The following is a 27,319-nucleotide window of genomic DNA, read 5'->3' as shown; positions in this document are numbered from 1 at the left end:
AATACAGTAGCTGGCACAAACAAGAGGAAATGTCATAATTCAATCTGTAGTTGACAAATCTACAATTGTATAAATGTTTTTCAAAAAACTGTAAAATTACAGCAGCTGATTTCTTTGTTAGTAATAGTCACCGTTCGTCTTTATGGTGATGTGATATTAAAGGTAAAAATATTTAAGTGATGGAAACATAATTCATTTTTGATTTGTTTAGCGCTGCAAAGCATTCTCTGTGTCAATATGATGAATGCACCTTTTAAAGACTTAGCAGTGTAAAATAGCATGGCACCACTCCTGTTTAACATCATATGTGCCAATTTGTCATGCTAGTGCAATCTTGTTAGGAAGTGTTCCATCAAGGCATTTGATGTAGATCAAATATTAACTTCTGAAAGAGTGCAAAAGGATCGAATCTTGGGCTAATCTGTTCTTGTTTGACAAAGCTTTTAAAACAAGAACAGGCAGATTTTTATACATCTTCACATATATGATACTCTTATATAATTTTTCACCTTTCTTCCAACTTTGATTTCATGGTTATTTATCTGATGCATGTGAACGAAAATAAAACCAACTCTCAAAAATACAATCAACAGAGAACATACTTTGGATTTTTAAATAAAATTGCAATATGGTGGTAGACTTTTGGGCAGGAGGGTAACTTTCTTTCAGTTACAGGAATACCACAATTACACAATGTATGTGATGTATACAAAAATAGCAATGTATAAAATAATGAACTAGTACAAATAGAGTATGTTTTAACCATAACTACATCACAAAATGCTTCACAATCAAATAATATACATTTGGGCAGATATATGGATGGGAAAGGATTGGAGGGATAGGGGCCAAATGTACGCAAATGGGTCTAGTCCAGAATATTGACTTGGTCAGCATGGATTAGTTGGGCCATATAGCCTATTTCCATGCTGTGTAGCTCTAATATTATACCTCCAAATTCTATTTTTAGAAAGGGATGCACCAACAAAATGTATAAAATACTGCAACAATTTTCATGCATTTATTTCCTCCAATATCAATGAGATAACGATTAGAAAACCTTGGAAATGGTGTCTTAAGTGTAAACATTGGACAATGCATCGGATGGCACTGGGAGTGAGCTATCATGTTCTTTGAAGATTGCCACAGCCACAGTACGCAAACAGGATCTTGGCTTAGCATCTCATCTGAATGATGACATTGCTGACTATCTTGTGCTCCCACAGCACTGCATTGAAATAACAGCTTGTTACAGATATTAGAAAAAGGAAAAATCTTACAACTCAACCTGAAAAATGATCCAAGTGTACACACATTCCACCAAATTCACTTTTTGGATATATTGATTGTACTTGTGTGTAATAGATTCAACATTGAATGCTTTGAAATATTACTATTGTGTGACACAATAATGCACATTGCATGCTACAAATGAAAAGTAACTTCGCTTAATTTACTTAATTAATATCTTCATTCAAATTTCACTGTTATTCATTACTTTGCTGCTATCAATCATCTTCTAACTCATGATTCTCCTGATTTACCCAAACAAGGATGGTGGCAAATTTGAAAGTGGCTTCATTTTAGAACTTATTTTGCATACCTCAAACAATTAATTGTTACCTGATGGAACATATGCTTCTGGTCTTAATATTACAACATGGGAATTATTCAAAGCAAAAATGAATTAAATGCACAAACAAGACTTTACTTAAATAATTTCCTTCCGTCATTAGGAAGCATAGAAAATTAAGAACATTATTTTAAAACTGGAAACTGCTTTTTATCTGTTCTATGCATTCTGCACTGTTTTCACACACGTAATTAATACTTATAGTAATATTTCAACTGTTCCATTTAAAACGTATTGCATTCGAGTACAATCAACAAATCAATACCTGGTACGAGGTGTGTAATATTAGATAAAAACAGTTACTTTTGTTTAAGCTTCTTTGAAATAAATCTAGAAGATATTGGAGGAAGTCTAGTTTGGTTAAAATCTAAATATTATTATACAGTACCTTTGTCCAACTTATCAAACAAGAGAAGGAAATGTTCCTCTTAGCAACCCCCTCTATACAACCGACTGAAACACTTTTTTCATTGGGAATGGCAAGACAGTTGAAATATATGTTGTTAATTGACTTAGTCCATTGCACCAATGGATTTTTTTTAACATCCACTTTTAAAAGGACAGAATTGAAAGGAATAGGAAATGATTTAAGTAAATTCAAATATGATTTATTGAACTGATACCACTTCTTCCAGATCTGAGAACAGAACAATGTTCCAATAGAACATCATTCCAAAGCTCAATTGCAATACCGGTATTTTGAAGGGCCGTGTCATAACAAACAAAAATATGAATGTGTTAAGACTATTCTTTCCACAAGAAGAATCCAGTACTCAATGAGGTGATAAATCACTTGTGAAGAGTTGTAAAGATGATGAATTTGGTTATATTTAGAAAACGTAGCATGATCCGCACCAGGATAGAAAATAGCAAGATACACATCTAATGGAATAAATAGGCTCACCTGCAAGACGGGTTTCATCATCTAAGGAAATAAAGCAAAACAAAACAAAAATGTTAATACAATGAATGATTTTGTTTAAAATGTTGGGTTCAACATAGGGAACAATTTGTTTTTACTCTTCATGACAAATATATTCATATTATGCATTCAAGTTAGGTACCCAAACGTAGATAATTACAAGCTACCTTAACTTGCAGGGTATATAGTTATTATTCTGCAAAAATCATATTCCTCAAGGAATAGCAGAAGGCAAGGTGGTATGTTAGTCTCTACTGTTAACATATTATTGTAACAGTTGTTGATGAGGCTTAAAGGATGTCATATTCTTTCAAAGCATGAATTGGGGTAAAATATGAACATGCAATTACAGGTTACAATTGAAAATATATAGTCAGAAATGTACTGGAGATATTTAGTAAGGCAGGCTTTAATATTTATTGGATGTGCACAACGAATAACAAATCTAGAACAAGAATGATAACTTTTCCATTTTAAACCTCTGAAAAGATTTGAGGAGTTAAGTAAATTAATGGATGAAGGTTACCAATTGATAAACATTAGGATTCGGAAAGCCTTTCACAATATATCACACATAACATCAAAACACCATTCTTAAATTAACACACAATTTAGCTAGCGAAATTGAAAATCATTTTAAATATAGAAAATTGACAATGCAGATAAACAGCTGCTTGGAGTTATGTGAATGCAAATTCATGACAGTTTCAGAATTTTTCTTGACAAATTGTGGAAATAAAAATGGACGTTAGTTAGTTACCACAAACAAAGAATTTCACTGAATCTAGGTACTTATGACTATAAAGTACCTTGGAATGTTATTTGGTTGTTGTAAAACACAACTGTTTCAATATTATCTTTTCATGAAGAAGACCTAATATGGAATCATAAAAAACTCAGTCCATTTTAATGGCGGCACAGTGATAGGATAGTCTGTACAGAGTTTGTGTGTTCTCCCTTTGACCACCATATTTTCTCCAAGTGCTCTGGTTTCCTCCCACACACCAAAGACATACGGGTTTGTACGTTAATTGACTTTGGTAAAGTTGCAAATTGTCCCTAGTGCATGTAGGATAGTGTTAGTGTACAGGATGATTACTGGTCGGCGTGGACATGTTGGGCGGAAGGATCTGTTTCTGCGCTGTATTACTGAAGTTTAAAGTTTTGTCCAATCCTCATCCTAATCCTACTCTCTAGCCCGTGACCCATAATCCTGCAGGTCATGGCTACTCAAGTACACCCAGGCACTGTTTAAATGTGGTGAGAGGCTGTGACTTGAACATTTTTTCTGATGGAGAATTCCTGACCCCAACTAATAGTTTTTATAATTACTTTAAAATCTAAGCACTGCAGTGTTTGATCCCTGTACACGATGACCGGATGTTTCCTTTAAGTCTTGCCAGCCCTTGTTGTAGCTGCTGGCTATCAATTTTCAGCTCAATAATTAATAAGATCATGATTTTGACACCATTCCTCTTCTTGGTAAAGACCACTGCAAATAAACAGTTAGCCAGGATTTTATTGTGTTTTTGTCACCAGTTTTACATGAAACTGCTGTCACTTCACAATGTGGAAGCTGATAAACCCTAGGACATTGCCTAACTCCTCAAGACTATCTGCCACTGTTCCTCTACTGACATGTACTTTTAGCCAGTTTACTCGGTCCACTTTAGACAACTGCTTCCTCATATTGTTGTAAGCAGCGGCGGATGCAGGAAAACAAAGGTGCAGTAAGTGAGCTGGGGTCTTGTCTCCCGTGCCCACGAAGACATTCTAGATGCTCCGAGATCAGCTATGAGAGGCACCCGAGGGCAGAGACAGAACGATGGCCACGTGAGGCAAGGGGCAGCATGTTCATGGGTCGCCGTGTCTGGATAACGGCATCGGTGGTATGGGCCGCTGGAGGCTCTGCAGACCCTGGGACTCGGTTGGATTAGACGCTGCTCCCAGAGGCCAAGCGCTGGGATTGGACACGACCTGCAGCGGCGGAGTAAAGATAGAGGACATCGACATCCTACAACTCTGACTCAGTGCCACCACCAGGACAACGGACCTTTATGGCCAAGTTAAGACGCTACCTTTTTAACAACTTTAGACTTGAATCATACAAAATGGCGCCAGACCTGTGGTTATTTTTGTGTACTGTCTCAGTGTTATCCACTGTTCTTACACTCTTGAAGTTAAGTATGATTGTGCCTGTATATTAAGATTTTTACTGAACTGTATGCAAAAAAAAAATTCACTGTTCCTCGGTACGTTACAATAAAGCACCATTGATTGCCTTTATTCAAATTGAAGACTGCTTAGATATTGCTATGATATTCATCCTCAAATTGCATTTAGGATTTATCATATTGTAATCGCTACCCCCGTGGCAATTTTCAACTACAAAATCCCTTATTAATCCTTCAAGAACCTGGCAGATCAGGTAGCATCTGTGGAAGGAAATAGGCAGAAAACATTTTGGGTTGTGACCTTTCTTCAGACTGGTTGGAGTATGAGGGAGAAAGCTGGAAAAGAGAAGTGGGGCGGGACAAAACCTGGCAAGTGATAGGTGGTTACAGGTGAGGGGTGACTGGCGGATGAGTGGAATAAGTGACAAAAGCTAGAAATGAAGTGGAGACCAAACGGAATCAGACAAAAAGGGATTGGGTGTTAAAATGGTTAGCAACGGGGAGCTCCAGCAAGCCTTGGCGGATGTAGGGAATATATCATAATCTTGTGTTATCTATGCAATCAACTCATCTGTCTTGTTGCAAATGCTTCACACAGTCAAATAAGGAAAATTAAGTGTTGATTTTTTTCTACGGTTATTTACAACTCTGGATTTGCTCTGGTTTGTATATCTTTATCATAGCTTCTGCTCTATCACATACTTTTTCTACCTTTTAATTAACTAATTTCTCTTCACTTCCAAAAAAATTGCCCTGTTTTCTGCAGGGACTATTGCTGGTTCTGCGAATGGAAAGTCTCAAAGCCATTGGTATCCAGATATATAACATCAAATGACGCAGCTGGTACATTTGCTGTCACATGGAGCCAGAGACTGGGTTCGATCCTGACCTCTTGTGCTGTCTGTAAGGAGTTTGCACATTGTCCCTGTGACCGCGTGGGTTTCCTCCAGGTTCTACGGTTGCTTCCCACATCCCAAAGATGTGCAGGTTTGTAGGTTAATTCGCCCCAGTGTGTTGGGAGTGGATGCGAACGTGGAGTAACATGACAAACTAGTGATTGATGGCAAATGATGGCGTGGACTTGGTGGGTCAAAGAGCCTGTTTCCATGCTGTATCTCAACTAAACTAAATTCCTGTTGATTGCCTGGACCAGATGATTTCACTCTTTACGTCCCCGAGAAATGGAGATCCAGCAGCTGTTATGTTTCTGAATGTAAATAGTTTGCTGCTGATTGAAATTTCCTATTAATTGCCATTTATGGGGAAAAACAGTTAAGCTCTTTAACAGAAAGAAATCAGGGTTCTAATGAGGGTTGCTGACCTAAAACACTGGCTGTCTCCACATCTGCTGCCTTACTTGCTGAATGCTTTTAGCATTTAAAAAAAACCTACTTTTCAATTTTCTACAGCAGTTAAAGGATTGCAGACTGCAGCAATAGGACTCTTCCAAGCACAAAATAGGGAAGGTTCAGCAAAGATTTCTCTGTAACAGTAAATGGTCAAAATTGCAAAACGAACTGCTGTTATTTGGCAAAAACAATGTCAGGAATAAGGGAAATTTTACAGAGATGCCAGTTGGCTCAAGAGTTTTTTGTTATCTCAATAACATCTCCAATCACTGCACCGCAGTCCTCAATCCAGTTGTTTCTTGAACACATTTATATTGTGATTCCATGTTCTGTTTTGGTAATTAATTCCAGCTGAATTATTAGTGTTGTGAAACAGTTCTGTTGAAATTGAATTCCAACTTTCCAATTACTAAACTATACTCCCTCATTTATGAATCTATTGAGGGTGAACAATTTACAATATCTATTAGATTACATAGTGATATCATCAATGATATCTTGAATTTACCATTCCTGGCTTCCATAATCACAGAGAACATAAAATCCCTCGGAGTCATATATAATTCCTCTTCGTACTCCATTGAGGCAAATCGTTTGAAACGTTGTTTACGACTTCTGGTGTACCCATAATCTTCTCTGGTTTCTTCTTTATGCGGACTTTGGTCCTTGAAGAAAAAGATTTTGCATTAATATTAGATAAATCCTGGGATCCAAGTTAAGCATCATGAAAAAAATGCAATGTTATCGAGCAACATAAATTAATCAAAAAATTAAAAGAGCAATCAAATGATTTGTGTAGGAATAAAACTGCAGATGCTGGTTTATTCCAGAGGATAGAAACAAAACGCTGGAGTAACTCAGCGGGTCAGGCAGCATCTCTGGAGAAAAGGAATAGGTGATGTTACGGGTTGGAACCCTTCCTCAGACTCTTGGCTCAAACAATCCCAACATTATCATCAAACCCGCCAACAAGGGAAGTGTCATTGTAGTGTGGCAAGCTGATCTCAACTGGGCGAGCTGACTTCTACTGGGCTGAGCTCTTTGTACTTCTTTGATACCTCTTTGTACTTAGCACAGGACCATGACCCCAGAGATGAGCACGACCAAATTAAATGATCTGAGGAAGGATTCCGACCCGAAACATCACCTATTCCTTTTTTCCCAGCGATGCTGCCTGACCCACTGAGTTAATCAAGTGATTTGTGGTGTTGATTCCTCTTTCAAACAATCTTAGTATACCAAATATATTTGAGCTGCATAAGTGGAGGGCACTGGAGGAGCAGTAATGGAGAGAGAAAAGAGGAAATAAGAGAAAAGTGCAGGGAGAGGGGCAAGACAAGGTGATGTGGTGGAAACACAAGAAACTGCTGGTGGTGGAAAAGTGCTGGAATAACTCAGTGGGTCAGGCATCTTCTTTGGAGGACATGGATATGTGATGTTTCGGGTCAGGACCCAGCTGGGGTAGAAATGGGGGAGGTGTGACTGTTCGACCAAGTCATTGGCAGAGAAGCAGGCAGTGAAACCAACTGAGCTCTGGCTTTCAATCATGCAGCATAGTCTAGGTTTCGTGTCCAGGAGAGATGGGTATTTCACTGTATCTCCCTCTCTCCCATCTCTCTGGTGCTCCTGCTGATTCCACAATCCAAACTCAACATGGTTCTCCCAGACAGCAAGAGTTGGAGGATCAACCGTAACAGACAGCGTGGGGTCTGACATCTGAGGCAAAATGCCCAGTCATGTATCGTGAAAGATATTTTTGTTAAAAAAAATTGAATTCAATTTACCCATCCCCCAATTAGGACTTGTAATTAACCTATTAATGCATGAAATGAAGGCATCTTTAATTTAACAGCAATTATCTGGCAGCTCCAGTTTTCATACTCCTTATCATTAATGGGTGCTTGTTCAAAAGTGATCCATAAAAGGCCTCCCTAGGCATGCTCATGGGATGGAGAATAAACATTGCACCTGGTTCTTGGATGGTTAGAGCTCAATATGGGACCCGTAGACTTTGCCATAGGTTGGATGTTAAGTGTCTGACAGGATGTGGGTGTGTGATATACGAGGCAGGACAGTCGTTATATCTCTGTCTCTATGCTCTGCAGCCAGGGACTTATGGTTATCGATGTGTAGAAAGGAACTGCAGATGCCGGTTTATACCGAAGACAGCCACAAAGTGCTGGAGTAACTTAGCGGTTCAGGCAGCATCTCTGGAGGAAAAGGATGGGTGATGTTTCAGGGTCGGGGATACTTGGTGCTCTTATGGAGAATAAAAACCTACACATTGGCCTGCCATATTTTCTGATTAGCCCGAAATTGTGCAGAACTACTGGAGGTGCTTTCTAAAGATCATCAAAATAAATACATTAGGATTAAATTCAGTATAGCTGTTTCTGAATCCTCAATCCAGGCACGTGTTTGATTTTGGGGAGTATTAACACAATTTGCAGCCTTCAACAGAATCAAGGGAAATTGATTCCGAATTTTGAGTTACAGTCATACAGAACGGAAACAGGCCCTTGTGCCCATCTTGCCCACACTGACCAACATGCCCCATCTACCTCCCACCTGCCTGCATTTGGCCCATATCCTCCTAAATCAGTCCTATCCATATACCTGTTGAATTGTTTCTTAAACGTTGCATTAGCCCCTGCGATAGTACCCCCTTCAACTACCTCCTCTAACAGCTCGTTCCATACACCCACCACCCTTTGTCTGAAAATGTTACCCCTCAGGTTCCTATTAAATCTTTCCCCTGTCACCTTAAACCTATGTCCGCTGGTTCTCGATTTCCCTACTCTGGGCAAGAGACAACCCGATCTTGCATCTACCCAATCTATTCCTTACATGAGATATGGTTCCAGTTTACGTTAGTTCTCGTTGTACTGAGGATTAACATAGATGTTAGATCCTTTCTGAGGATGGCATAAATAGGTAGACAGTCAGAACCTGGTATAGACAGGATAAAGCCATAACTGTTTTTTTCACCAGGATGGAAATATCAATACCAAAGGGCAGAGCTTTAAGGTGAGAGGGGCAAAAGTTTAAAGAGATGTGTGGGGCAAGTTTATTTTTTACAGAGGGTGGTGGTGGAGGCAGATATAATAGTGGCAATTAAGATGCTTTTGGATAGGCACATGGATATGCAGAGAATTGAGAGATATGGAATACATGCAGGCAGATAAGAATTGGTCTTGGCATTATGTTCGGCACAGACATTGTGGGTCAGATGGCCTATTCCTGTTCTATCCTTGAGAGACTTTGAGGTAATGACAATTTTCCTGACTACCCCAGATGTTCATTGCACTGGTACTTCAGTTATGCATCATTATCTACTGATTTTAGGATTATCAACAAATATTCACACTAGGGAAAATGAGTTTAACTTAATGCAAATCAAATGGGGGGTTTCATCATGCATGGGAGAAATTGCCAACTGTTACTTATATAAGTTGATATATTTTTAGCATTAAGTATAACATAGCAAAGAAGAGCGGGAAGTCAGAGGATTGGGACTCTTTTAAAGAGCAACAGAAGATAACTAAAAAGGCAATACGGGGAGAAAAGATGAGGTACGAGGGTAAGCTCGCCAATAATATAAAGGAGGCTAGTAAAAGCTTTTTTAGGTATGTGAAGAGGAAAAAAATAGTTAAGGCAAATGTGGGTCCCTTGAAGACAGAAGCAGGGGAATTTATTATGGGGAACAAGGAAATGGCAGACGAGTTGAACCGGTACTTTGGACCCGCCTTCACTAAGGAAGATACAAACAATCTCCCAGATGTTCTAGTGGCCAGAGATCCTAGGGTGACGGAGGAACTGAAGGAAATTCACATTAGGCAGGAAATGATGTTGGGTAGACTGATGGGACTGAAGTCTGATAAATCACAGCCTGATGGTCTGCATCACAGGGTACTTAAGGAGGTGGCTCTAGAAATCGTGGACGCATTGGTGATCTTTTTCCAATGTTCTATAGATTCAGGATCAGTTCCTGTGGATTGGAGGGTAGCTAATGTTATCCCACTTTTTAAGAAAGGAGGGAGAGAGAAAACAGGAAATCATAGACCAGTTAGTCTCACATCAGTGGTGGGGAAGATGCTGGAGTCAATTATAAAAGACGAAATTGCGGAGCATTTGGATAGCAGTAACAGGATCGTTCCGAGTCAGCATGGATTTACGAAGGGGAAATCATGCTTGACTAATCTTCTGGAATTTTTTTGAGGATGTAACTAGGAAAATTAAAAGGGGAGAGCCGGTGGATGTAGTGTACCTTGACTTTCAGAAAGCCTTCGACAAGGTCCCACATAGGAGATTAGTGGGCAAAATTAGAGCACATGGCATTGGGGGTAGGGTACTGACATGGATAGAAAATTGGTTGGCAGACAGAACGCAAAGAGTGGGGATAAATGGGTCCCTTTCAGAATGGCAGGCAGTGACTAGTGGGGTACTGCAAGGCTCGGTGCTGGGACCGCAGCTATTTACAATATACATTAATGACTTGGATGAAGGGATTAAAAGTAACATTAGCAAATTTGCAGATGATACAAAGCTGGGTGGCAGTGTGAACTGTGAGGAAGATGCTATGAGGTTGCAGGGTGACTTGGACAGGTTGTGTGAGTGGGCGGATGCATGGCAGATGCAGTTTAATGTGGATAAGTGTGAGGTTATCCACTTTGGTGGTAAGAATAGGAAGGCAGATTATCATCTGAATGGTGTCAAGTTAGGAAAAGAGGACGTACAACTAGATCTGGGTGTCCTAGTGCATCAGTCACTGAAAGGAAGCATGCAGGTACAGCAGGCAGTGAAGAAAGCTAATGGAATTTTGGCCTTCATAACAAGATGAATTGAGTATAGGAGCAAAGGGGTCCTTCTGCAGTTGTACAGGGCCCTAGTGAGACTGCACCTGGAGTACTGTGTGCAGTTTTGGTCTCCAAATTTGAGGAAGGATATTCTTGCTATTGGGGGCATGCAGCATAGGCTTACTAGGTTAATTCCCGGAATGGCGGGACTGTCGTATGTTGAAAGACTGGAGCGACTAGGCTTGTATACACTGGAATTTAGAGGGATGAGAGGGGATCTTATTGAAACATATAAGATTATTAAGGGGTTGGACAGTTAGAGGCAGGAAACATGTTCACAATGTTGGGGGAGTCCAGAACCAGGGGCCACAGTTTAAGAATAAGGGGTAGGCCATTTAGAACAGAGATGAGGAAAAACTTTTTAGTCAGAGAGTCGTAAATCTGTGGAATTCTCTGCCTCAGAAGGCAGTGGAGGCCAATTCTCTGAATGCATTCAAGAGAGAGCTAGATAGAGCTCTTAAGGATAGCGGAGTCAGGGGGTATGGGGAGAAGGCAGGAACGGGGTACTGATTGAGAATGATTAGCCATGATCACATTGAATGGTGGTGCTGGTTCAAAGGGCCGAATGGCCTACTCCTGCACCTATTGTCTATTGTCTAATTTCACAGTTAGTTCTTGGACATGCGTCACAACATCTTTACAGTTGTAAAATTTCAACCATCATTTAATCAACATGCGAGGTATATATTCACTGGGTAGACATTGGAGATACAGTGCAGAAACAGGCACTTCTGTCCACACTGACCAGCAATCTTCATACACCAGCACTATCCTATCCTACACACTAGGGACAATTTACAATTTACAGAAGCCAAATAACCTACAAACCTGGACGTCTTTATAATAATAATAATAATAAGTTATTTGGAGTGTAGGAGGAAACCGGAGGAAACCGGAGCACACGGAGAAAACCTAAGCAGTCACAGGGAAAATGTATAAATTCAGTACAGACAGCACCAGTAGTCGGGATCGAATCTGGGTCTCTGGCGCGGTGAGGCAGCAACTCTTTGCCGCACTACTGCATCACCCCCGTTACATATGTTCCAAGCTGACTAATTTCCTATATACTGTACAAAAGTACTTAAAGTAGATCTACAGTTTCATACCAGTATATTCTGATCAGTGAAGATATAAAAACCTTGTAATTTATAACAGCCCCCAAGCTGAATATTGGGTCACTCTCTACATACTAATGTGCATCGATAAATAATGTGGTAATCTGACTGTATTTCCTCTTCTGGCTGGTTTTGATGGGATAAATAGAAGGAAGGAGTTCCCATTAGCAGATGGTTCAAAGACTGGGGCCATCGGGTTGAAATGTTAGGGAATGTGTTAAAAAGCTTTTTTTTTCAACACACTGATCGTAGTTTTAATCTGGAAAATCACCCCCAACCAGAGTTTTGGAAGAGAATGGGCAGGGAGAGAAAGATCGGCAAGGTTATGGGGAAAAAAGACAAATAAGCCTGACCAGCTGAGTTTCTCCAACACGTTGTTGTTGTTTTCTGCTCAAGATTCCAGCATCTGCAGCTTCTTGTGTCTCTAGGTAAATAAGACTGATGGTTTGTTTTACTAGGAACTATTCTGATGATTGAAACTGAAATGGTTGCAAAAACCTAAAACCTGTGTCAAATGACATCCCTCTGTGCCATGAAGAGGGAAGATTTTCGCACGGTTAGAGAATAGGCTAGTGTCAGCAGGGAGACCTGACCAAAAACTGCCACCAATGTAGAAATGTGGTTTTGTTATTTTTGAGTTGGCATCTATGGTTTATCCTTCGGGGAGAAAATTGGATTGAAGTAAAATGCTATGTGACGGAACTAGGATGTGGGTTTATCACCACAATTACCGCAGAGATCTCATCTTGGTAACTTGCAGATGCTGGGCCCTTCTTTACCAGTAGAGGGTCGGACACACAGAGCCAGGCATCCTTGCTCATTTTCTTGTATGATAGACAAGCAAGGGTCTAATCATTGGCCTCCAATTAACAGTTTTAACCAGTGAAATGATGCAAAGAAAGTGAAAAAAAATTAAATCTATTTTATTTTTAAGAGCTAAGCTCAAAGTAACCTAGGAAACACACAAGATATGGTTTGGCATTAGCTTCAAAACATTTTTGAAAACTGACTCACTAAGCTTTGTTTATTGGATCTCAATGCTCCTGGCCAAAATTGATTTTGAGACAGCAAAAACTCGAATGGCTGCAAAATCCTCAAATCAATGTGTCACAACTTCACAATGCACTTAACAGTATACAACCCAAAATATTTACTTAATTTCTGACTGCTAATAGTTTGCACCATTATCATTTAAATTAATATCAGTTTTGCAAAATGCCAACTTGTCGAAGTTCATAAGCAAAAGGAGCAGAATTCGGCCCCATCAAATCTACTCCACCATTCAATCATGGCTGATCTATCTTTCCCTCTCAACCTCACTCTCCTGCCTTTAATCCCTGATACCCATACTAATGAAGACTCTATTAATCTCAAAATCCTTTCAACCTTAAAAATATTCATTGACTTGGCCTCCACAGCATTCTGTGGCAATGAATTCCAGATTCACTGCCCTCTGACTAAAGAAATTCCTTCTCATCTATTTTTAAAGGTACGTCCTTTTATTCTGAGGCTATAGCCTCTAGTCCTAGATTCTCCCACTAGTAGAAACATCTCCTCCACACCCATTCTAACTAGGCCTTTCATTATTCAATGTATTTTCCAATTGTGTCAAGCTGGAAAGGGTGCAGAGAAGATTTACGAGGATGTTGCCAGGACTGAGCTGTAGGGAGGAGTTGAGCAGGCAAGGATTCTATTCCTTGGGAGTGCAGGAGGATAAAGAGTGATCTTATAAAGGTGTACAAAATCATGAGAGGAATAGATCGGACAGACGCATAGAGTCTGTTGCCCAGCGTCGGGGAACTGAGAACCAGACGACATTGGTTTGATGTGAGGGGGAAAGATTTAATAGGAACCTGAGGGGTAACTTTTTCATACAAAGGGTGGTGGGTGTATGGAACGAGCTGCCGGAGGAGGTTGTTGAGGCAGGTACTATCACAATGATTCAGAAACATTTAGACAAGTACATGAATAGGACAGCTTTAGAGAGATATGGGCCAAATGCAAGCAGGTGGGATTAGTGTAGATGGGACATGTTGGTTGGTGTGAGCAAGTTGGGCTGAAGGGCGTGTTTACACGTTGTTTGACTATGACTCCTGCAAAAATTCATAAGTATCCCAATAGGTGCTGTTCTAACCTACATGGTGAAAATCCTCTCACTTTCTAATGGGTGTAATTAATAATTATAATACCTACATGGAACCAGAAATGGTTCAGTATAAACTTTCAAAATAGGGCAGCAACTAGAGACAAAAGGATATGCACTCAACATTAACAGAACATTATTGCTTCCAAGTCAGAATTTGCTGCTGTAGCAAGTGTGCCTGGTGAGTTGGACCTTTCCACCCAACGTTCTACACAAAACATTTCTGAACTGCAAGTTGGTGGAAGTCTGACCTGATAGCTGAGCCACGATCTTAGACAAGGATAATAAAGAGAAAGGTAAATTTCAATTGATTATAATGCCTAAATGGAAGATAGACACAAATGCTGGAGTAACTCAGCATTTCTGCATCTCTGGAGAAAAGAAATAGGTGACGTTTCGAGTTGGGACCCTTCTTCAGACTCCAGGTCTGGGCACACAAAGACAATTCAAGTTGATTAACACCGGCCACCAACTCCCAGACTATTACCGATCTCATCACCTCTGGTGATCTCACCTTTAATCTTTTAGTTCCCCAGCCCAGTACTGACCCCATCTATCTCCTTCCCAAAATGAACAAATTGGACTGCCCTAACCCAAAACACCGCAAGTGCACATTCTTCAGAGATGCTGCCTGACCCATTGGGTTACTCCAGAACTTTGTGTCCTTTTTTGTAAACCAACATCTGCAGCTCCTTGGGTCTAGATTGGTCTTATACTGTTTAGCTGTAAACTAAAGGTTATTCAGATCCTGTCCTTCACCTTTATTGTATATTTCAGGTTATACAGTCACGATGTGCAATACAATTCAAGTTCTTTTCACTTATGAGTTGTTACCTGTTCTCGTTTGGTTAAAACCTCATCACAGTTTGAAATAACTACAATTGAGTGAGCACACCTTTGCAAAGCCGGTCACTGTGACCTCTGCTCAATTTCAATTCATGCTCATATCCATCAAATTCCAAGTTCAAGTGTAGGTACCATAACACAATAAAATTGCTTCAGAAGGGAGTGTACACTCAAAGGGAGCAGTTTTCAAAGATCGATTTAAAACTTGAAGTGCACATGTTCATTACTTTTAATCGATATAAAGATATACACTCTCATTAGCTTTCACCGTCTCTTCACCCACCATTCGGTTCGAATAATTTAGAAAGAATTATAATAATGATTTATAAGCTCGGGTGGATATCAGGTCATCCCTTGAACTTGGGTAGTTTCTTCGTATCAAAGCAAAACAATGTTGTTAATTCTTGCCAAGCCTTCTATTTACAGTTGCAGTGGATAAAGCAAAAAAGGCACTTTAGCACCACAAATTAATCCCCAGTCGAGGGAGATGTCATACATTGAACTCTAGAGCTAAATCAATTCCACCAGCAAAGAATCTGTTTCTTTCGGGTTAGCACAAGAAGAACAAATATCCCCAGAGCTTTTTTACAACTTCTTTGACAATATGATCATTGTAAATGCAGCTTTCATTTGAACTGCTACTCAAGTACCATCAGTCTCTGCATTTGTGTAGACAAATAGATACCATTCAGCTTTGTGAGCCAAAACAGCCTTTTAATTTTTCAAGATCTACATCCAAAATGGACATATGAGCAGTTGTCCTAGGAATCTTTGGTGATTGTGTTTTATGCACATCATTTTTGAATAGAGACAAATTCTACAATGTCAACAACAAAAATAGTTTTTGCTGATAACTTTCATGAAGAGGTTTCTGCACAAGCAGTAATTCATCTTGCTTCATTCTACACTTCACACTGTCTTGGTAAAGCAACCAACTTAATCAAAGATTTTTCACACCCTTCCTCTTCTCCCGCTGCCGTCATGCAGAAAACGCAGGAGCTTGAAAGAATGTGATTGGTTTACGGAGCGAGCTTCCACAGGACGGAGTTGTGGTGGGTACAACACTTAAAAGACATTTGGACAGTTACATGGATAGGAGAGGTTTACAGTGATATGGCAAATGGGGCGAGTTTAGATGGGACACTGTGGTCAGCATGGACGGGTTGGGCAGTGGTACCAGTTTCTGTGCTGTGTGAATATGACTCACAACTGGAAAAAGACAAACTATTTCTTTGACATTAACTCTTGGTTATTTTGGCTTTCAATTTTGAGGAAGTTCATCACAGGAATAAGCTTCAACTTTGCATTGTTTGCTCGATTGGAAATGAAAAATTTTAGAAAATTGAATGCTCATCCACCAAAAATAAAATAACACTTGACCAAACTATAAATAATCCAGACAAATCGCATGTACTTCGTATAGTACATTTACTTTGAGCTGCAAGAGAAAGATGAGGAACTATAATACTGAATATCAAAAATATCATCAGAAGGTTGATCATTAATAGGACTGCTGAAGAATAGCAAGAACATTGCAATAGAAATGAGTCCTAATAGGTACCTCTTCCAAAGCTTCATAGATTCCTCAGAAGATAATTTCATTGGGTAACTGATACACATAATGCTGCACTTTGCTGACTTCCAATAAACTTAATCAAATATTTCACAAAATGTCATCCAGGTTTCAGCATTTTAAAAGAGGAACTAAGTAGTGAAACCATTCAAAAAACATAGTAAATGTTAATGAATATTTACCAAAAGTCATAGGAGCAGAATTGGGCCATTTGGCCCATCGGGTCTGCTCCGCCATTCAATTGTGGCTGATCTATTTTTCCCCTCTCACCTCTGATCTCCTGCCTTCTTCCCGTAACCTTTGTCGCCCCTACTAATCAAGAATTTGTTCATCTCTGCTTTAAAAATACCCAATGACTTAGGCTTCACAGCCATCTGTGGCAATGAATTCCACTCCCCTCTGGCTAAAGAAATTCCTAATTTCCTCGGTTTCTGCAGTGATAAAGACTTAGATTTTTACAGCGTAAATTTGCTATCACTGCATTATGAAATTGAACAAGTGCTCACGTTCAATTAAGTGTGGAAATTACAAATTTGTTGCCAGTGATTTCTGGTTTTGCTAGAGAGAATAATGTTTGCAAACTCAAAAATAAAGTATATAGACAAGAGCTTAATCTATTTGCAAAATATTCCTGTTGTCATAAAACAAAAAGCCATCGACAATATTATGGCACATTTCAGGCGAGTTATTGATGGTGTTCCAAGCCCTAATTACTACTTAATAACTTCTCTGAAACAAAAACCTGCACAGATTGTTATTGCCACAGGTAATTACCTTAATTATCGGCACTTTTAAAAATTGAAACAAGATTTTCTTAAGGTTCCTCGTATTTCAATTACGGTATCCTCACATTTACTCATAGTTTTTGGTAGTGATGTTATTTCAACTCAGTGAGTGGCTTGCTACACATATCCTGAAAAGGACAAATCAGAATCAACTATATTACTGCAGCACATTCAGCAGAACGGAAAAGGATGGTTAATCAAGTTTTTATAAAAATGGGTAGCTTTATTGCTTTAGTTGCTTTCATTTCAGATAGGTTTAATTAAGGAAGCCACATAGTGCTGAAGTAACTCAGTGGGTCAGGCAGTATCCAGAACTTGGATTGGCAAAGTTTTGGGTCGGGACCCTTCTGACTGATTGTAAGTGGGGCCGGGGGGGGGGGGGGGGAGGGGGGGGGGGGATGGGGAAGAAAGCTGGACAAGAAAGCTGGACAAGAAAGCTGGACGATTTTTAACTGCACCTGTACCTCACCGTACTTGTGGAAAGAACACTTAAAATGAAATATTTATTTGTAGATCCAATGCAGAACAATGTTTTACATCAGAAAAAAAAAATTGTCCCTCAATGTTAAATGGAATTTAAATTCTATCGTCGCTTGACCTTTCTATATATTTAAAAATAAACCCAAACACTTAAATATGAAGAATTTTTAACATCACATATTACTGTACTCTAAGCATTAAATCTACCAATCTTCCTTTACTCATTTTATAAAATAGTTTTGTTCATCAATGTAAATTTGCCAAGTAGCACAATTTTCTGAATAATTAATAATACATCAATTACATCTAGAACTACCAATAAACTCCTTGACATTTCATCATGCAGTGATTCTTTCAGAACTTTAAATCCTGCATGCATAAAGATCAGCTTCAAGATTTGTGTTTGTTTCAAAAGAAAATAATTTGTATTATTGCTGGGATAAGGTCCTTCAAATTTTTAGTTACCAGATGGTGGGGTTGGAGTATTAAGTCTGTGGATTTATTTTTACTGCAGTCCTCGGCAATGCCAATTAAACCTTTTTTTTTTGCACCATCACTGCCATTCTTACACCAGCATACCACTGCTGCTTTGCATTAACAAACATGCCAAGACCATCTGCTCTAAAAAATCCTAACTGTGATGTAGGCAATAAAGTTATTTTATTATTTCTGAAGTGTTGCAAGATTACCAATCAGCAGCAACTAAATAATGAAATGTTACATTCATCTACCAATATTACATGACCTTGAATGTTTTCCATCCTTCGGTATTGTTCTGCTTATGAATATTTATTATTCCAATATTGACTCCTTAGCGCTATATATATTTTTTAAAAGCTCATGCAATTTTTTAATTTGCAAACATCAGTTAAGTGTAGAACTTCTAGTCATATAAATTGTTCTAACACATCAAAGCTGGGCAAAATATTTTATGTAAGATGTGACAAATTCTCATGACTCTTCATGCTTGCTTAAATGATTTAATAAAATTACATGTATAGGAAAATAACGGCAGATGCTGGTTCAAATTGAAGATAGACACAAAATGCTGGAGTAACTCAGCGGGTCAGGCAGCATCTCAGGAGAGATGGAATGGGTGATGTTTCGGGTCGAGACCCTTCTTCAGACTGATGTCAGGGGAGGGGGGGGGACAAAGATAGGATGTAGTAGGAGACAGGAAGACAGTGGGAGAACTGTGAAGGGGGAGGGGGAGGGGAAAGAGAAACTATCTGAAGTCGGAGAAGTCGCTGAGTTACTCCAGCATTTTATGTCCCTCCTCCATTGTCATCGTGAGGCCCAGCGCAAATTGGAGGAACAGCATCTCATATTTCGCTTGGGCAGTTTACACCCCAGTGGTATGAACTGTGACTTCTCCAACTTCAGATAGTTCCTCTGTCCCTCTCTTTCCCCTCCCTCTTCCGTTCTCCCACTGTCTTCCCGTCTCCTACTACATCCTATCTTTGTCCCGCCCCTTCCCCAACATCAGTCTGAAGAAGGGTCTCAACCCGAAACGTCACCCATTCCTTCTCTCCTCAGATGCTGTCTGACCCACTGAGTTACTCCAGCATTTTGTGTCTAATAAAATTACATGATTAACGATTTGCAGCATGAATGGCAAAAGCATGGAGGCACCAATCGAAGACAGAGTGCTGGAGTAGCTCAGCGGGTCAGGCAGCATCTTAGAACACGTGTAGGTGACATTTTGGGTCAGGACCCTTCTTCTGTAGATAGTCAGAACCTTTTTCCCCAAGGTGGAAATGTCAAAGGCTAGAGCGCATGGCAATAAGGTGAGATGCGCAAATTGTAAAGGATACTCGACTGAGGTGGACCCGTTGGGTCCAAAATCTCTCCTGCAGGCGTCTCCTGGGGCGGGCCTCCCCCAACTGACGATCCTGCGGGCCTGGTAACCCTCTCCAACTGACGAAGCCCGTTGCCGGGCGGAGAGTGTCCCCCAGTGTCATGGGCGGGCGAGGGGGGACAGGGAAGGGGCGAGGGGGGACAGGGAAGGGGCGAAGGGGAACAGAGAAGGGGCGAGGGGGGACAGGGAAGGGGCGAGGGGGGACAGGGAAGGGGCGAGGGGGGACAGGGAAGGGGCGAGGGGGGACAGGGAAGGGGCGAGGGGGGACAGGGAAGGGGCGAGGGGGAACAGGGAAGGGGCGAGGGGGAACAGGGAAGGGGCGAGGGGGACAGGGAAGGGGCGAGGGGGACAGGGAAGGGGCGAGGGGGGACAGGGAAGGGGCGAGGGGGGACAGGGAAGGGGCGAGGGGGGACAGGGAAGGGGCGAGGGGGGACAGGGAAGGGGCGAGGGGGGACAGGGAAGGGGCGAGGGGGGACAGGGAAGGGGCGAGGGGGGACAGGGAAGGGGCGAGGGGGGACAGGGAAGGGGCGAGGGGGAACAGGGAAGGGGCGAGGGGGAACAGGGAAGGGGCGAGGGGGACAGGGAAGGGGCGAGGGGGACAGGGAAGGGGCGAGGGGGGACAGGGAAGGGGCGAGGGGGGACAGGGAAGGGGCGAGGGGGGACAGGGAAGGGGCGAGGGGGGACAGGGAAGGGGCGAGGGGGGACAGGGAAGGGGCGAGGGGGACAGGGAAGGGGCGAGGGGGGACAGGGAAGGGGAGAGGGGGGACAGGGAAGGGGAGAGGGGGGACAGGGAAGGGGCGAGAGGGAACAGGGAAGGGGAGAGGGTGCCACTCACCTTGGTCCCGTGCCGCCAGAGTGTCTCCTGCATTGGTCTAGCACCCTCCCCATCCGCACTCCTCCCCATCCCCACTCCCCCCATATCCTCCCACCCTCCCCCTCCCCACCCTTCCCCTCCCCCACCTTTCCCCTCCCAGAATACAGCCCTTCTTGAAAGGTCCCACCAATAATATCCCAAACAGCTGATACAATGTTGACCTTCTTTAAACGAGATATTTATACATAAGTAAGGAGCTTGGTGGACTCTAGGTCCTCTCACGTGATCTAAAAAACACAACACATGTGACTGTGCAATCACCATCTTGCAAGAAATTATTAAATAGGCCAAAAAGTTATACACTGCGTATATATTTTTAAAATGTCAGAGTTAAAATTTAAGGTTAGATGGAAGTCACAGGTATAGTTTTGATTTGCACTGCAGTTTAAAAAAAAAAAGAATAAATGTTAATTTGTTTAGTTCTTTTATCTTTTGCCTTTGTAATGAATGATGTGCTTCTTTGGAACAATTAACAACGCAATTTAAGTAGGAACATCAGACTACTTTCAGTCTGAAGAAGGCTTCCGACCCAAAACGTCCATCGTTTTTCTCCGGAGATGCTGCCTGATCCGCTGAGTTACTCCAGCATTTTGTATCTATCATCGGTATAAACCAGCATCTACAGTTCCTTCCTACACATCAGAACACCCGTTGGCTATTCAGTCCTTAAACCTGTCCCATCAACTCACTTAAATCTGGTCAGCATCTTTCAGATACGACTCGGTGATCATAATCGCATTTGAATCAAAAGGCACTTGACCTAAAGATGTAACGGGGAATTGGATCCATATTTGGCTTGGTGACCGAAGGCAGAGGGCAGTGGTGGATGGGTATTACTTTTCTGACTGGAAGTCTGTAAATAGGGGCCCAAAGGGTTCAAGTCCTACTCTAGCGAACTAGGCAGAAAGTGGGGGGATTTACTTTCCTCTGTTAGTCTGACACATTGAGAACCTGTTAACTATCTCATGAAAAGGGAATAATGGTCCCATGATGTTTGTTTTGAAGACAGAGCTGCTCTAATGAGAATTTAGCCCTTTTGTTATCCCTCAATTGACACTGCATGACGGTTGCAGCATTTCCCAAATTAGAACAATGACTAAACTTCAGCAGTACTTGAAAGACTATATTTGTGCTTTGGGCATCCCGAGGTGAAGATAGGCTTGAAATAAATTGGAGTTCATACATCCATTTGTTCCAAACACATATATAACTGTACTAAACTAAATAACAGAATGGAAACAACTGATGAGAAATTTTACGTGATTTTAATCAGGCTAGAAAAATAACAGTAGCCAAATTTTGTCTCCAGTATTTCACCAACAAACTTTGTTCTATGGCAAAAGTTAACAGTAGGTGCTTTATTTATGTTGGAAATTTGAAATACCTTCAAAACAATTTGGTTGCTTTCATTTGAATCAAAAGGCATGCAAATGCTGTGGAATCAGCATAACTTTTAAAATAAATTTGGAAATTTTCCAATTCTATCCCCTAGAAATATCCTGTTTTCTTTTTTTTTTTTTTAATTGGTCTGTTCAGACATCCACTTTAATGAGTCCCACAAGTTTGCAGTAGCACTGCAGTTAACTCAATATAAAAGCTTCAGAGTGATTAAGAACATGTGCTACAAAATGTTGAACTAATCCATCTGTCAGCTGATGTATCTAATGATTGTCTTGGCATTCTAATCGATGCATATTTCTGAGCAATATATTCTTGTTCAGAAATATACATTGTCATGTCAGATTTCCGGAAACATATTACGCATATCCTTTGGATTTCCTGCTGAACCATTTAATACAAGCTCACCTTGCAAACTGAGTTTAAAAATATCATTTCCATGATCCTGGGTATTGGAGCAGTTTAATTGAAGTGTGACTACCAATGAGAAAATAAAACAGGCCATTTAAGTTGTTGATTTCCCAAATTTATCATTTGGTCAGTGAAGATATTCAGAACAAAAAAGAATGCTGACAAGTTGTGGAGTACAATAGACTAATTTCACTTGGTGTGACAAATAATCAACATAAAAATAGGGCATTATATTAAAGAAGATAAGATTAAAGACTTTTTCCAAGAAATGTTTACGTTGCTGACAAACCTAAATGATCGACTTAGCTTTTGTTATTTGTTGAAAATGACACATTTCTATTCGCACAGCGCTGATGGTACTTTTGATATGACATTCTATCAATAGGTGGACACAAAGTGTTTTCAGCCTGAATAAGGGTCCCGACCCGAATCGTCACACATTCTTTGTCTCCAGAGATGTTGCCTGACCTGCTGGGTTACTCCAACACTGTCTATCTTTGGTATAATGCAGCACCTGCAATTCCTTATTTCCATCAGTAAGTCTTTTCTACTCTCTATAACGGTTTCAAGTTATTTAGAACTGAAATATATGTAAATAATTAAAATAATAAGAATAAAATAAAGAACAAGACATTGGTAAGGCCACATTTGGAGTATTGTGTTCAGCTTTGGTCACCCTGTCATATGAAAGATGTTGTTAAGCTAGTAAGGGTGCAGATTCATGAGTATGTTATCAGTACTAGAGGCCTGAGCTATAGGGAGGGGTTGAGCAGGCTAAGACTTTATTCTTTGGAGTGCAGGAAGATGAGGATTGATCTTAGAGGTACGTAAGATTGTGAGAGGAATAGATAGGGTAAATACACAGTCTTTTACCCAGAATAGGGAATCAAGACCAAAGAGGACATAGGTTAGGGTGCGAATTGAGAGATTTAATATGAACCCAAGGGGCAACTTTCTCACATAAAGGGTGGTAGGTATTTAGAAAGAACTGCCAGAGGAGGTAGTTGAGGCAGGTACTATCACGACATTTAAAAGACATTTGGACAGGTTGTGTCAAAATGGAGAGGAGAGGAGGAGGCAGCAGGGCAGAAAGTAACTACAGTAGTGTTATGTGAAAAGTTAACCGAAAAACAAATTATTCTTTGAAAGAACATTAACAACAATTTCAGTTTGTTCATTAACCAAATTGTGCACTTATTGGGGAAAAAAAAGCAGTTTACTTCAAGCTTAATATCTTTATCAAATCTAAGAAAACTATCATTATATTTGAAGTTAATTTACTATAAAGTCTTGCTATTAAGTTTTGCAATCATATTGGCTTTCAAAGGTTCACAGAATGCAAACCACGGAATTTGAAATATCATTTACTTCAGTGAACACAAAACAAAATGCATTTTTGTGGTTTAATGCTATTGTTTAAAGACAATAAACAGGACAGGCACTCAAGATTTGTTACAAAACCACAATGATGCATTTAGCAAAATATGCAGTGAATTAAAAGTAAAACCATTGCTTAAGAATGTATTTTAATTATATTTTTTAAAAACATTATATTGGGAAAGTATATGCCACTGTGGATAGCAGCACCTTTACGTGGTACAAGTTTTTGTGTTTATAAAGCAATCCTAGATTTAAAATAATGACCTGAGTGTATAAAGTCCAAAACACCAAGCAGTAAATAATAAAAGTTAATAAAAGTTAATAACCAGTTAATTGTCAGTTATAATTTCTTTTAAAAATTGTAGCATTATTTCAAAAAGCCAATGAGTTTGATAATACCAGCAATTAGCAATCGCCAAATGTGCTCAAATAAGATGAAATTTGAATCTTTTTCTCGGTATGTTTAAGACTTCTTGGGAAGGAGATAGCAGAGGCTGGGGTAATGAAATCATACTCTGATTAATAGGTGACGTTCTCAGTAATTGATTCATGGATGATCTATTGCATCTCCATTTACCTCTTGTAATGGTTTTTAACTACGGTTTTCCAATGATATGGATGAAAGAGTAAAGAATTGTACATTCAATTTTGCATAACAAACAGCATGGTAAATTGTGTAGATGAGAGCAGGAGATTACAAAAGAACAAAGACAGATCCAAGGAGATGTAAAAAATGTAGCTACTTGATTTCAATGAGGTTACACTTGGTACCATTGACTTTTTTTCCAATGAATTCAAACAGGAAGATTTTTTCAATAACAGGATTAAGAAAAATAGAGAAGGAACGGGGTTGTTCATCTCCAGGTACAAACTCTAAATCACTAAAAGGATGTGCAAAAAACCCCACTGGACTATAAAGGGAGAATGGAATGTAAAGGTGAGGAAGTGATGCTTCTGTAGAGAGGTTTGATCAGATGCTTCTGTTCAATAGATGAGGCATGGAAACTCAATTGACCTTGGAGGCAGCAGATAATGCTTGCTCCCAAACAATATGGATGGATTTTCCTGGAAGCTCCTCCAAAGGGGCATTGCATCGTTTGATTCCGCATCTGACATGCAAATTGCATAAGATGATCAACTAAAATCAGGAAGCTCACAGGAATATTATCCAACATGTCTCTGTAGTAGGATGTTCAAGTCTTCCAAGAAATTTTTATTGTAAGTCTTAGTCACTTCCAAATCAAATGTGTTAGATCCGAGCAGTTTTGAAGAACAAGTAACAGTCTAAAGCAAGTTGTTACACAGGCCTGCTGACAAAGATTCTGATCTACCAAGGTCAAATATTTACAAGGAATAGGATATTGGCTGCTCTGCCCATCAGTTATGGAGCCTTTCTATTTCCTTCTTCAAGAGAGCAGCTTGCTTCATACATAATTCTCAAGATAAAAAATACTTGGTGTATGGGTCTCAGAAGAATAACGGAACTAGAAGCCATAGGAAGTCATTTAGCTCGGAGTCGAAGAAGGGCGTGGGTGATCCACCTGAAATCTCCCTTGAAATATTACCCTTGTTGTGGTAAAATTGAGCACCTTAGCTAACAAGGTAAAATCACCCTGATTGCAAAAATCACTTAACTGTTAGCTCCAGGTGGGCAACCTGAACACAGCTTAGATTCCTCTCCACCATACAATTAATATTAATTTTCTGGTTCTAGGCGTCTTCAACAACATAAAAATAAGAAAAACAGAACAAGCCTGCACTGCCATTCCACGTGATCATGGCTGATCTGCCCACTGCCTCATATCCTCTTCTGTGCTAGTTTCTCACAGCCCTCAGTTCCTTGATCTCTCCTTATTTTTGAATTCCTCTTTAAATAGACCAATGATCTAACCTCCACAAATCTCAGGGGGTAGAACATTTCAGAGATTCATCGTGCTCTGCGAGTAGAGGCTACGATGAACAAAACAAATCTTTATCCAATTATGGAGTCATACAGCATGGAAACAGTTGGCCTTCATAACAAGAGGATTTCAGTATAGGAATAGAGGTTCTTCTGCAGTTGTATAGGGCCCTGGTAAGGCCACATCTGGAGTATTGTGTACAGTTTTGGTCTCCTAATTTGAGGAAGGACATCCTTGTAAATGAGGCAGTGCAGCGTAGGTTCACAAGATTGATCCCGGGGATGGCGGAACTGACATACGAGGAAAGATTGAAAAGGCGAGGCTTGTATTCACTGGAGTTTAGAAGGATGAGAGGGGTTCTTATAGAGACATAAAATTATAAAAGGATTGGACAAGCTAGATGCAGGGAAAATGTTCCCAATGTTGGGAAAGTCCAGAACCTGGGTACCACAGTCTTAGAATAAAGAGGAGGCCTTTAAAACTGAGGTGAGAATGAACTTTTTCACTCAGAGTTGTGAATTTGTGGAATTCTCTGTCACAGAGGGCAGTGGAAGCCAAATCACTTGATGAATTTAAGAGAGAGTTAGGTAGAGCTCTGGGGGCTAGTGGAACCAAGAGATATGGGGAGTAGTTGGGCACAGATTGTGGATGATCAGCCATGATCACAATGAATGGTGGTGCTGGCTCAAAGGGCCGAATGGCTTCCTCCTGCACCTATTTTCTGTTTCTATGTTTCTATGAAACGGTTGCCAAACATTTTAGCTCCCCTTCCCATTCTGACCTGGGCCTCCTCCACTGTCAGAGTGAAGTCACACGCAAATTAGAGGAACAGCACCTCATATTTTGCTTGGGCAGTTTACAACACAGGTACAAATATTGATTTCTCTAATTTCAAGTGACCTGGACATTACCCCTCCACCACCCTAGTCATCCAACTAGTTCCACTGTTTGCACCCATATATCCCTTCGTTATCACCTCTTCCACGGCCAACAATGGACCATTGTGGGCTCCACCTTTTCTTGGTCATCGTTGCCGGCTCTGATTTGTTCGGAACCTTCTCATACCTCTCAGTTTGAAGAAAGGTCTCTACCCGAAACGTTACATATTCCTTTTTTCCAGAGATGCTGCGTGACCTTCTGAGTTACTCAAGCATTTTGTGTCTGTCATTGGTGTAAACCACCATCTGCAGTTCTTTCCTTCAGATGGAAACAGGCACTTTGGCCCAACTTGCCTATGCCGACCAAGATGCCCCATATGCACTAGTCCCACCAGCCCATATTTGGCCCTCTTCAGAAAGACTGGGGTGGTGGGGGGCAGAATTGAATGTCAGGTATATTTGCTATTATAGAAACAAAGTATCAGGCTATCTGTAGGAAATATATTTTCAGAAGTTCCCTTGAATCTTTATGAGGGAAGCCATGGATTTTTCTTTTAAGAGAATTCTAGTAAACAATTGTTTGAGTTTTTGTTTATGACAAATATCACAAAGACTACTTGCGACATTTCACTTGTTGCCATTTCATATTATGAACAGCACTCCAGTAGGAACAAGTAAAATGATAAATGAAAGCATTTCCTTCACAACAAATGCAGCTTACTTGTGAGAAATTATCAATTTTA

General features: G+C 40.3%; 1 protein-coding gene across 1 annotated transcript in view; it reads right to left on the bottom strand.

Moving 5' to 3' along the window:
* The window catches only part of micu2 (mitochondrial calcium uptake 2), a 253,868-nt gene that overhangs the window by 138,719 nt on the left and 87,830 nt on the right, over nucleotides 1–27,319 (bottom strand). The window contains exons 2-3 of the mRNA XM_078402428.1: nucleotides 6,587–6,743; nucleotides 2,538–2,558 (exon numbers count right to left, since the gene is read on the bottom strand). Coding sequence (XP_078258554.1) covers nucleotides 2,538–2,558; nucleotides 6,587–6,743 — 178 coding nt within the window. The remainder of the gene's footprint in view (nucleotides 1–2,537; nucleotides 2,559–6,586; nucleotides 6,744–27,319) is intronic.

The sequence above is a fragment of the Rhinoraja longicauda genome, chromosome 7 (assembly GCF_053455715.1).
Source record: "Rhinoraja longicauda isolate Sanriku21f chromosome 7, sRhiLon1.1, whole genome shotgun sequence".
Lineage (NCBI taxonomy): Eukaryota > Metazoa > Chordata > Chondrichthyes > Rajiformes > Arhynchobatidae > Rhinoraja > Rhinoraja longicauda.
This window is presented reverse-complemented; position numbering and strand designations above follow the sequence as displayed.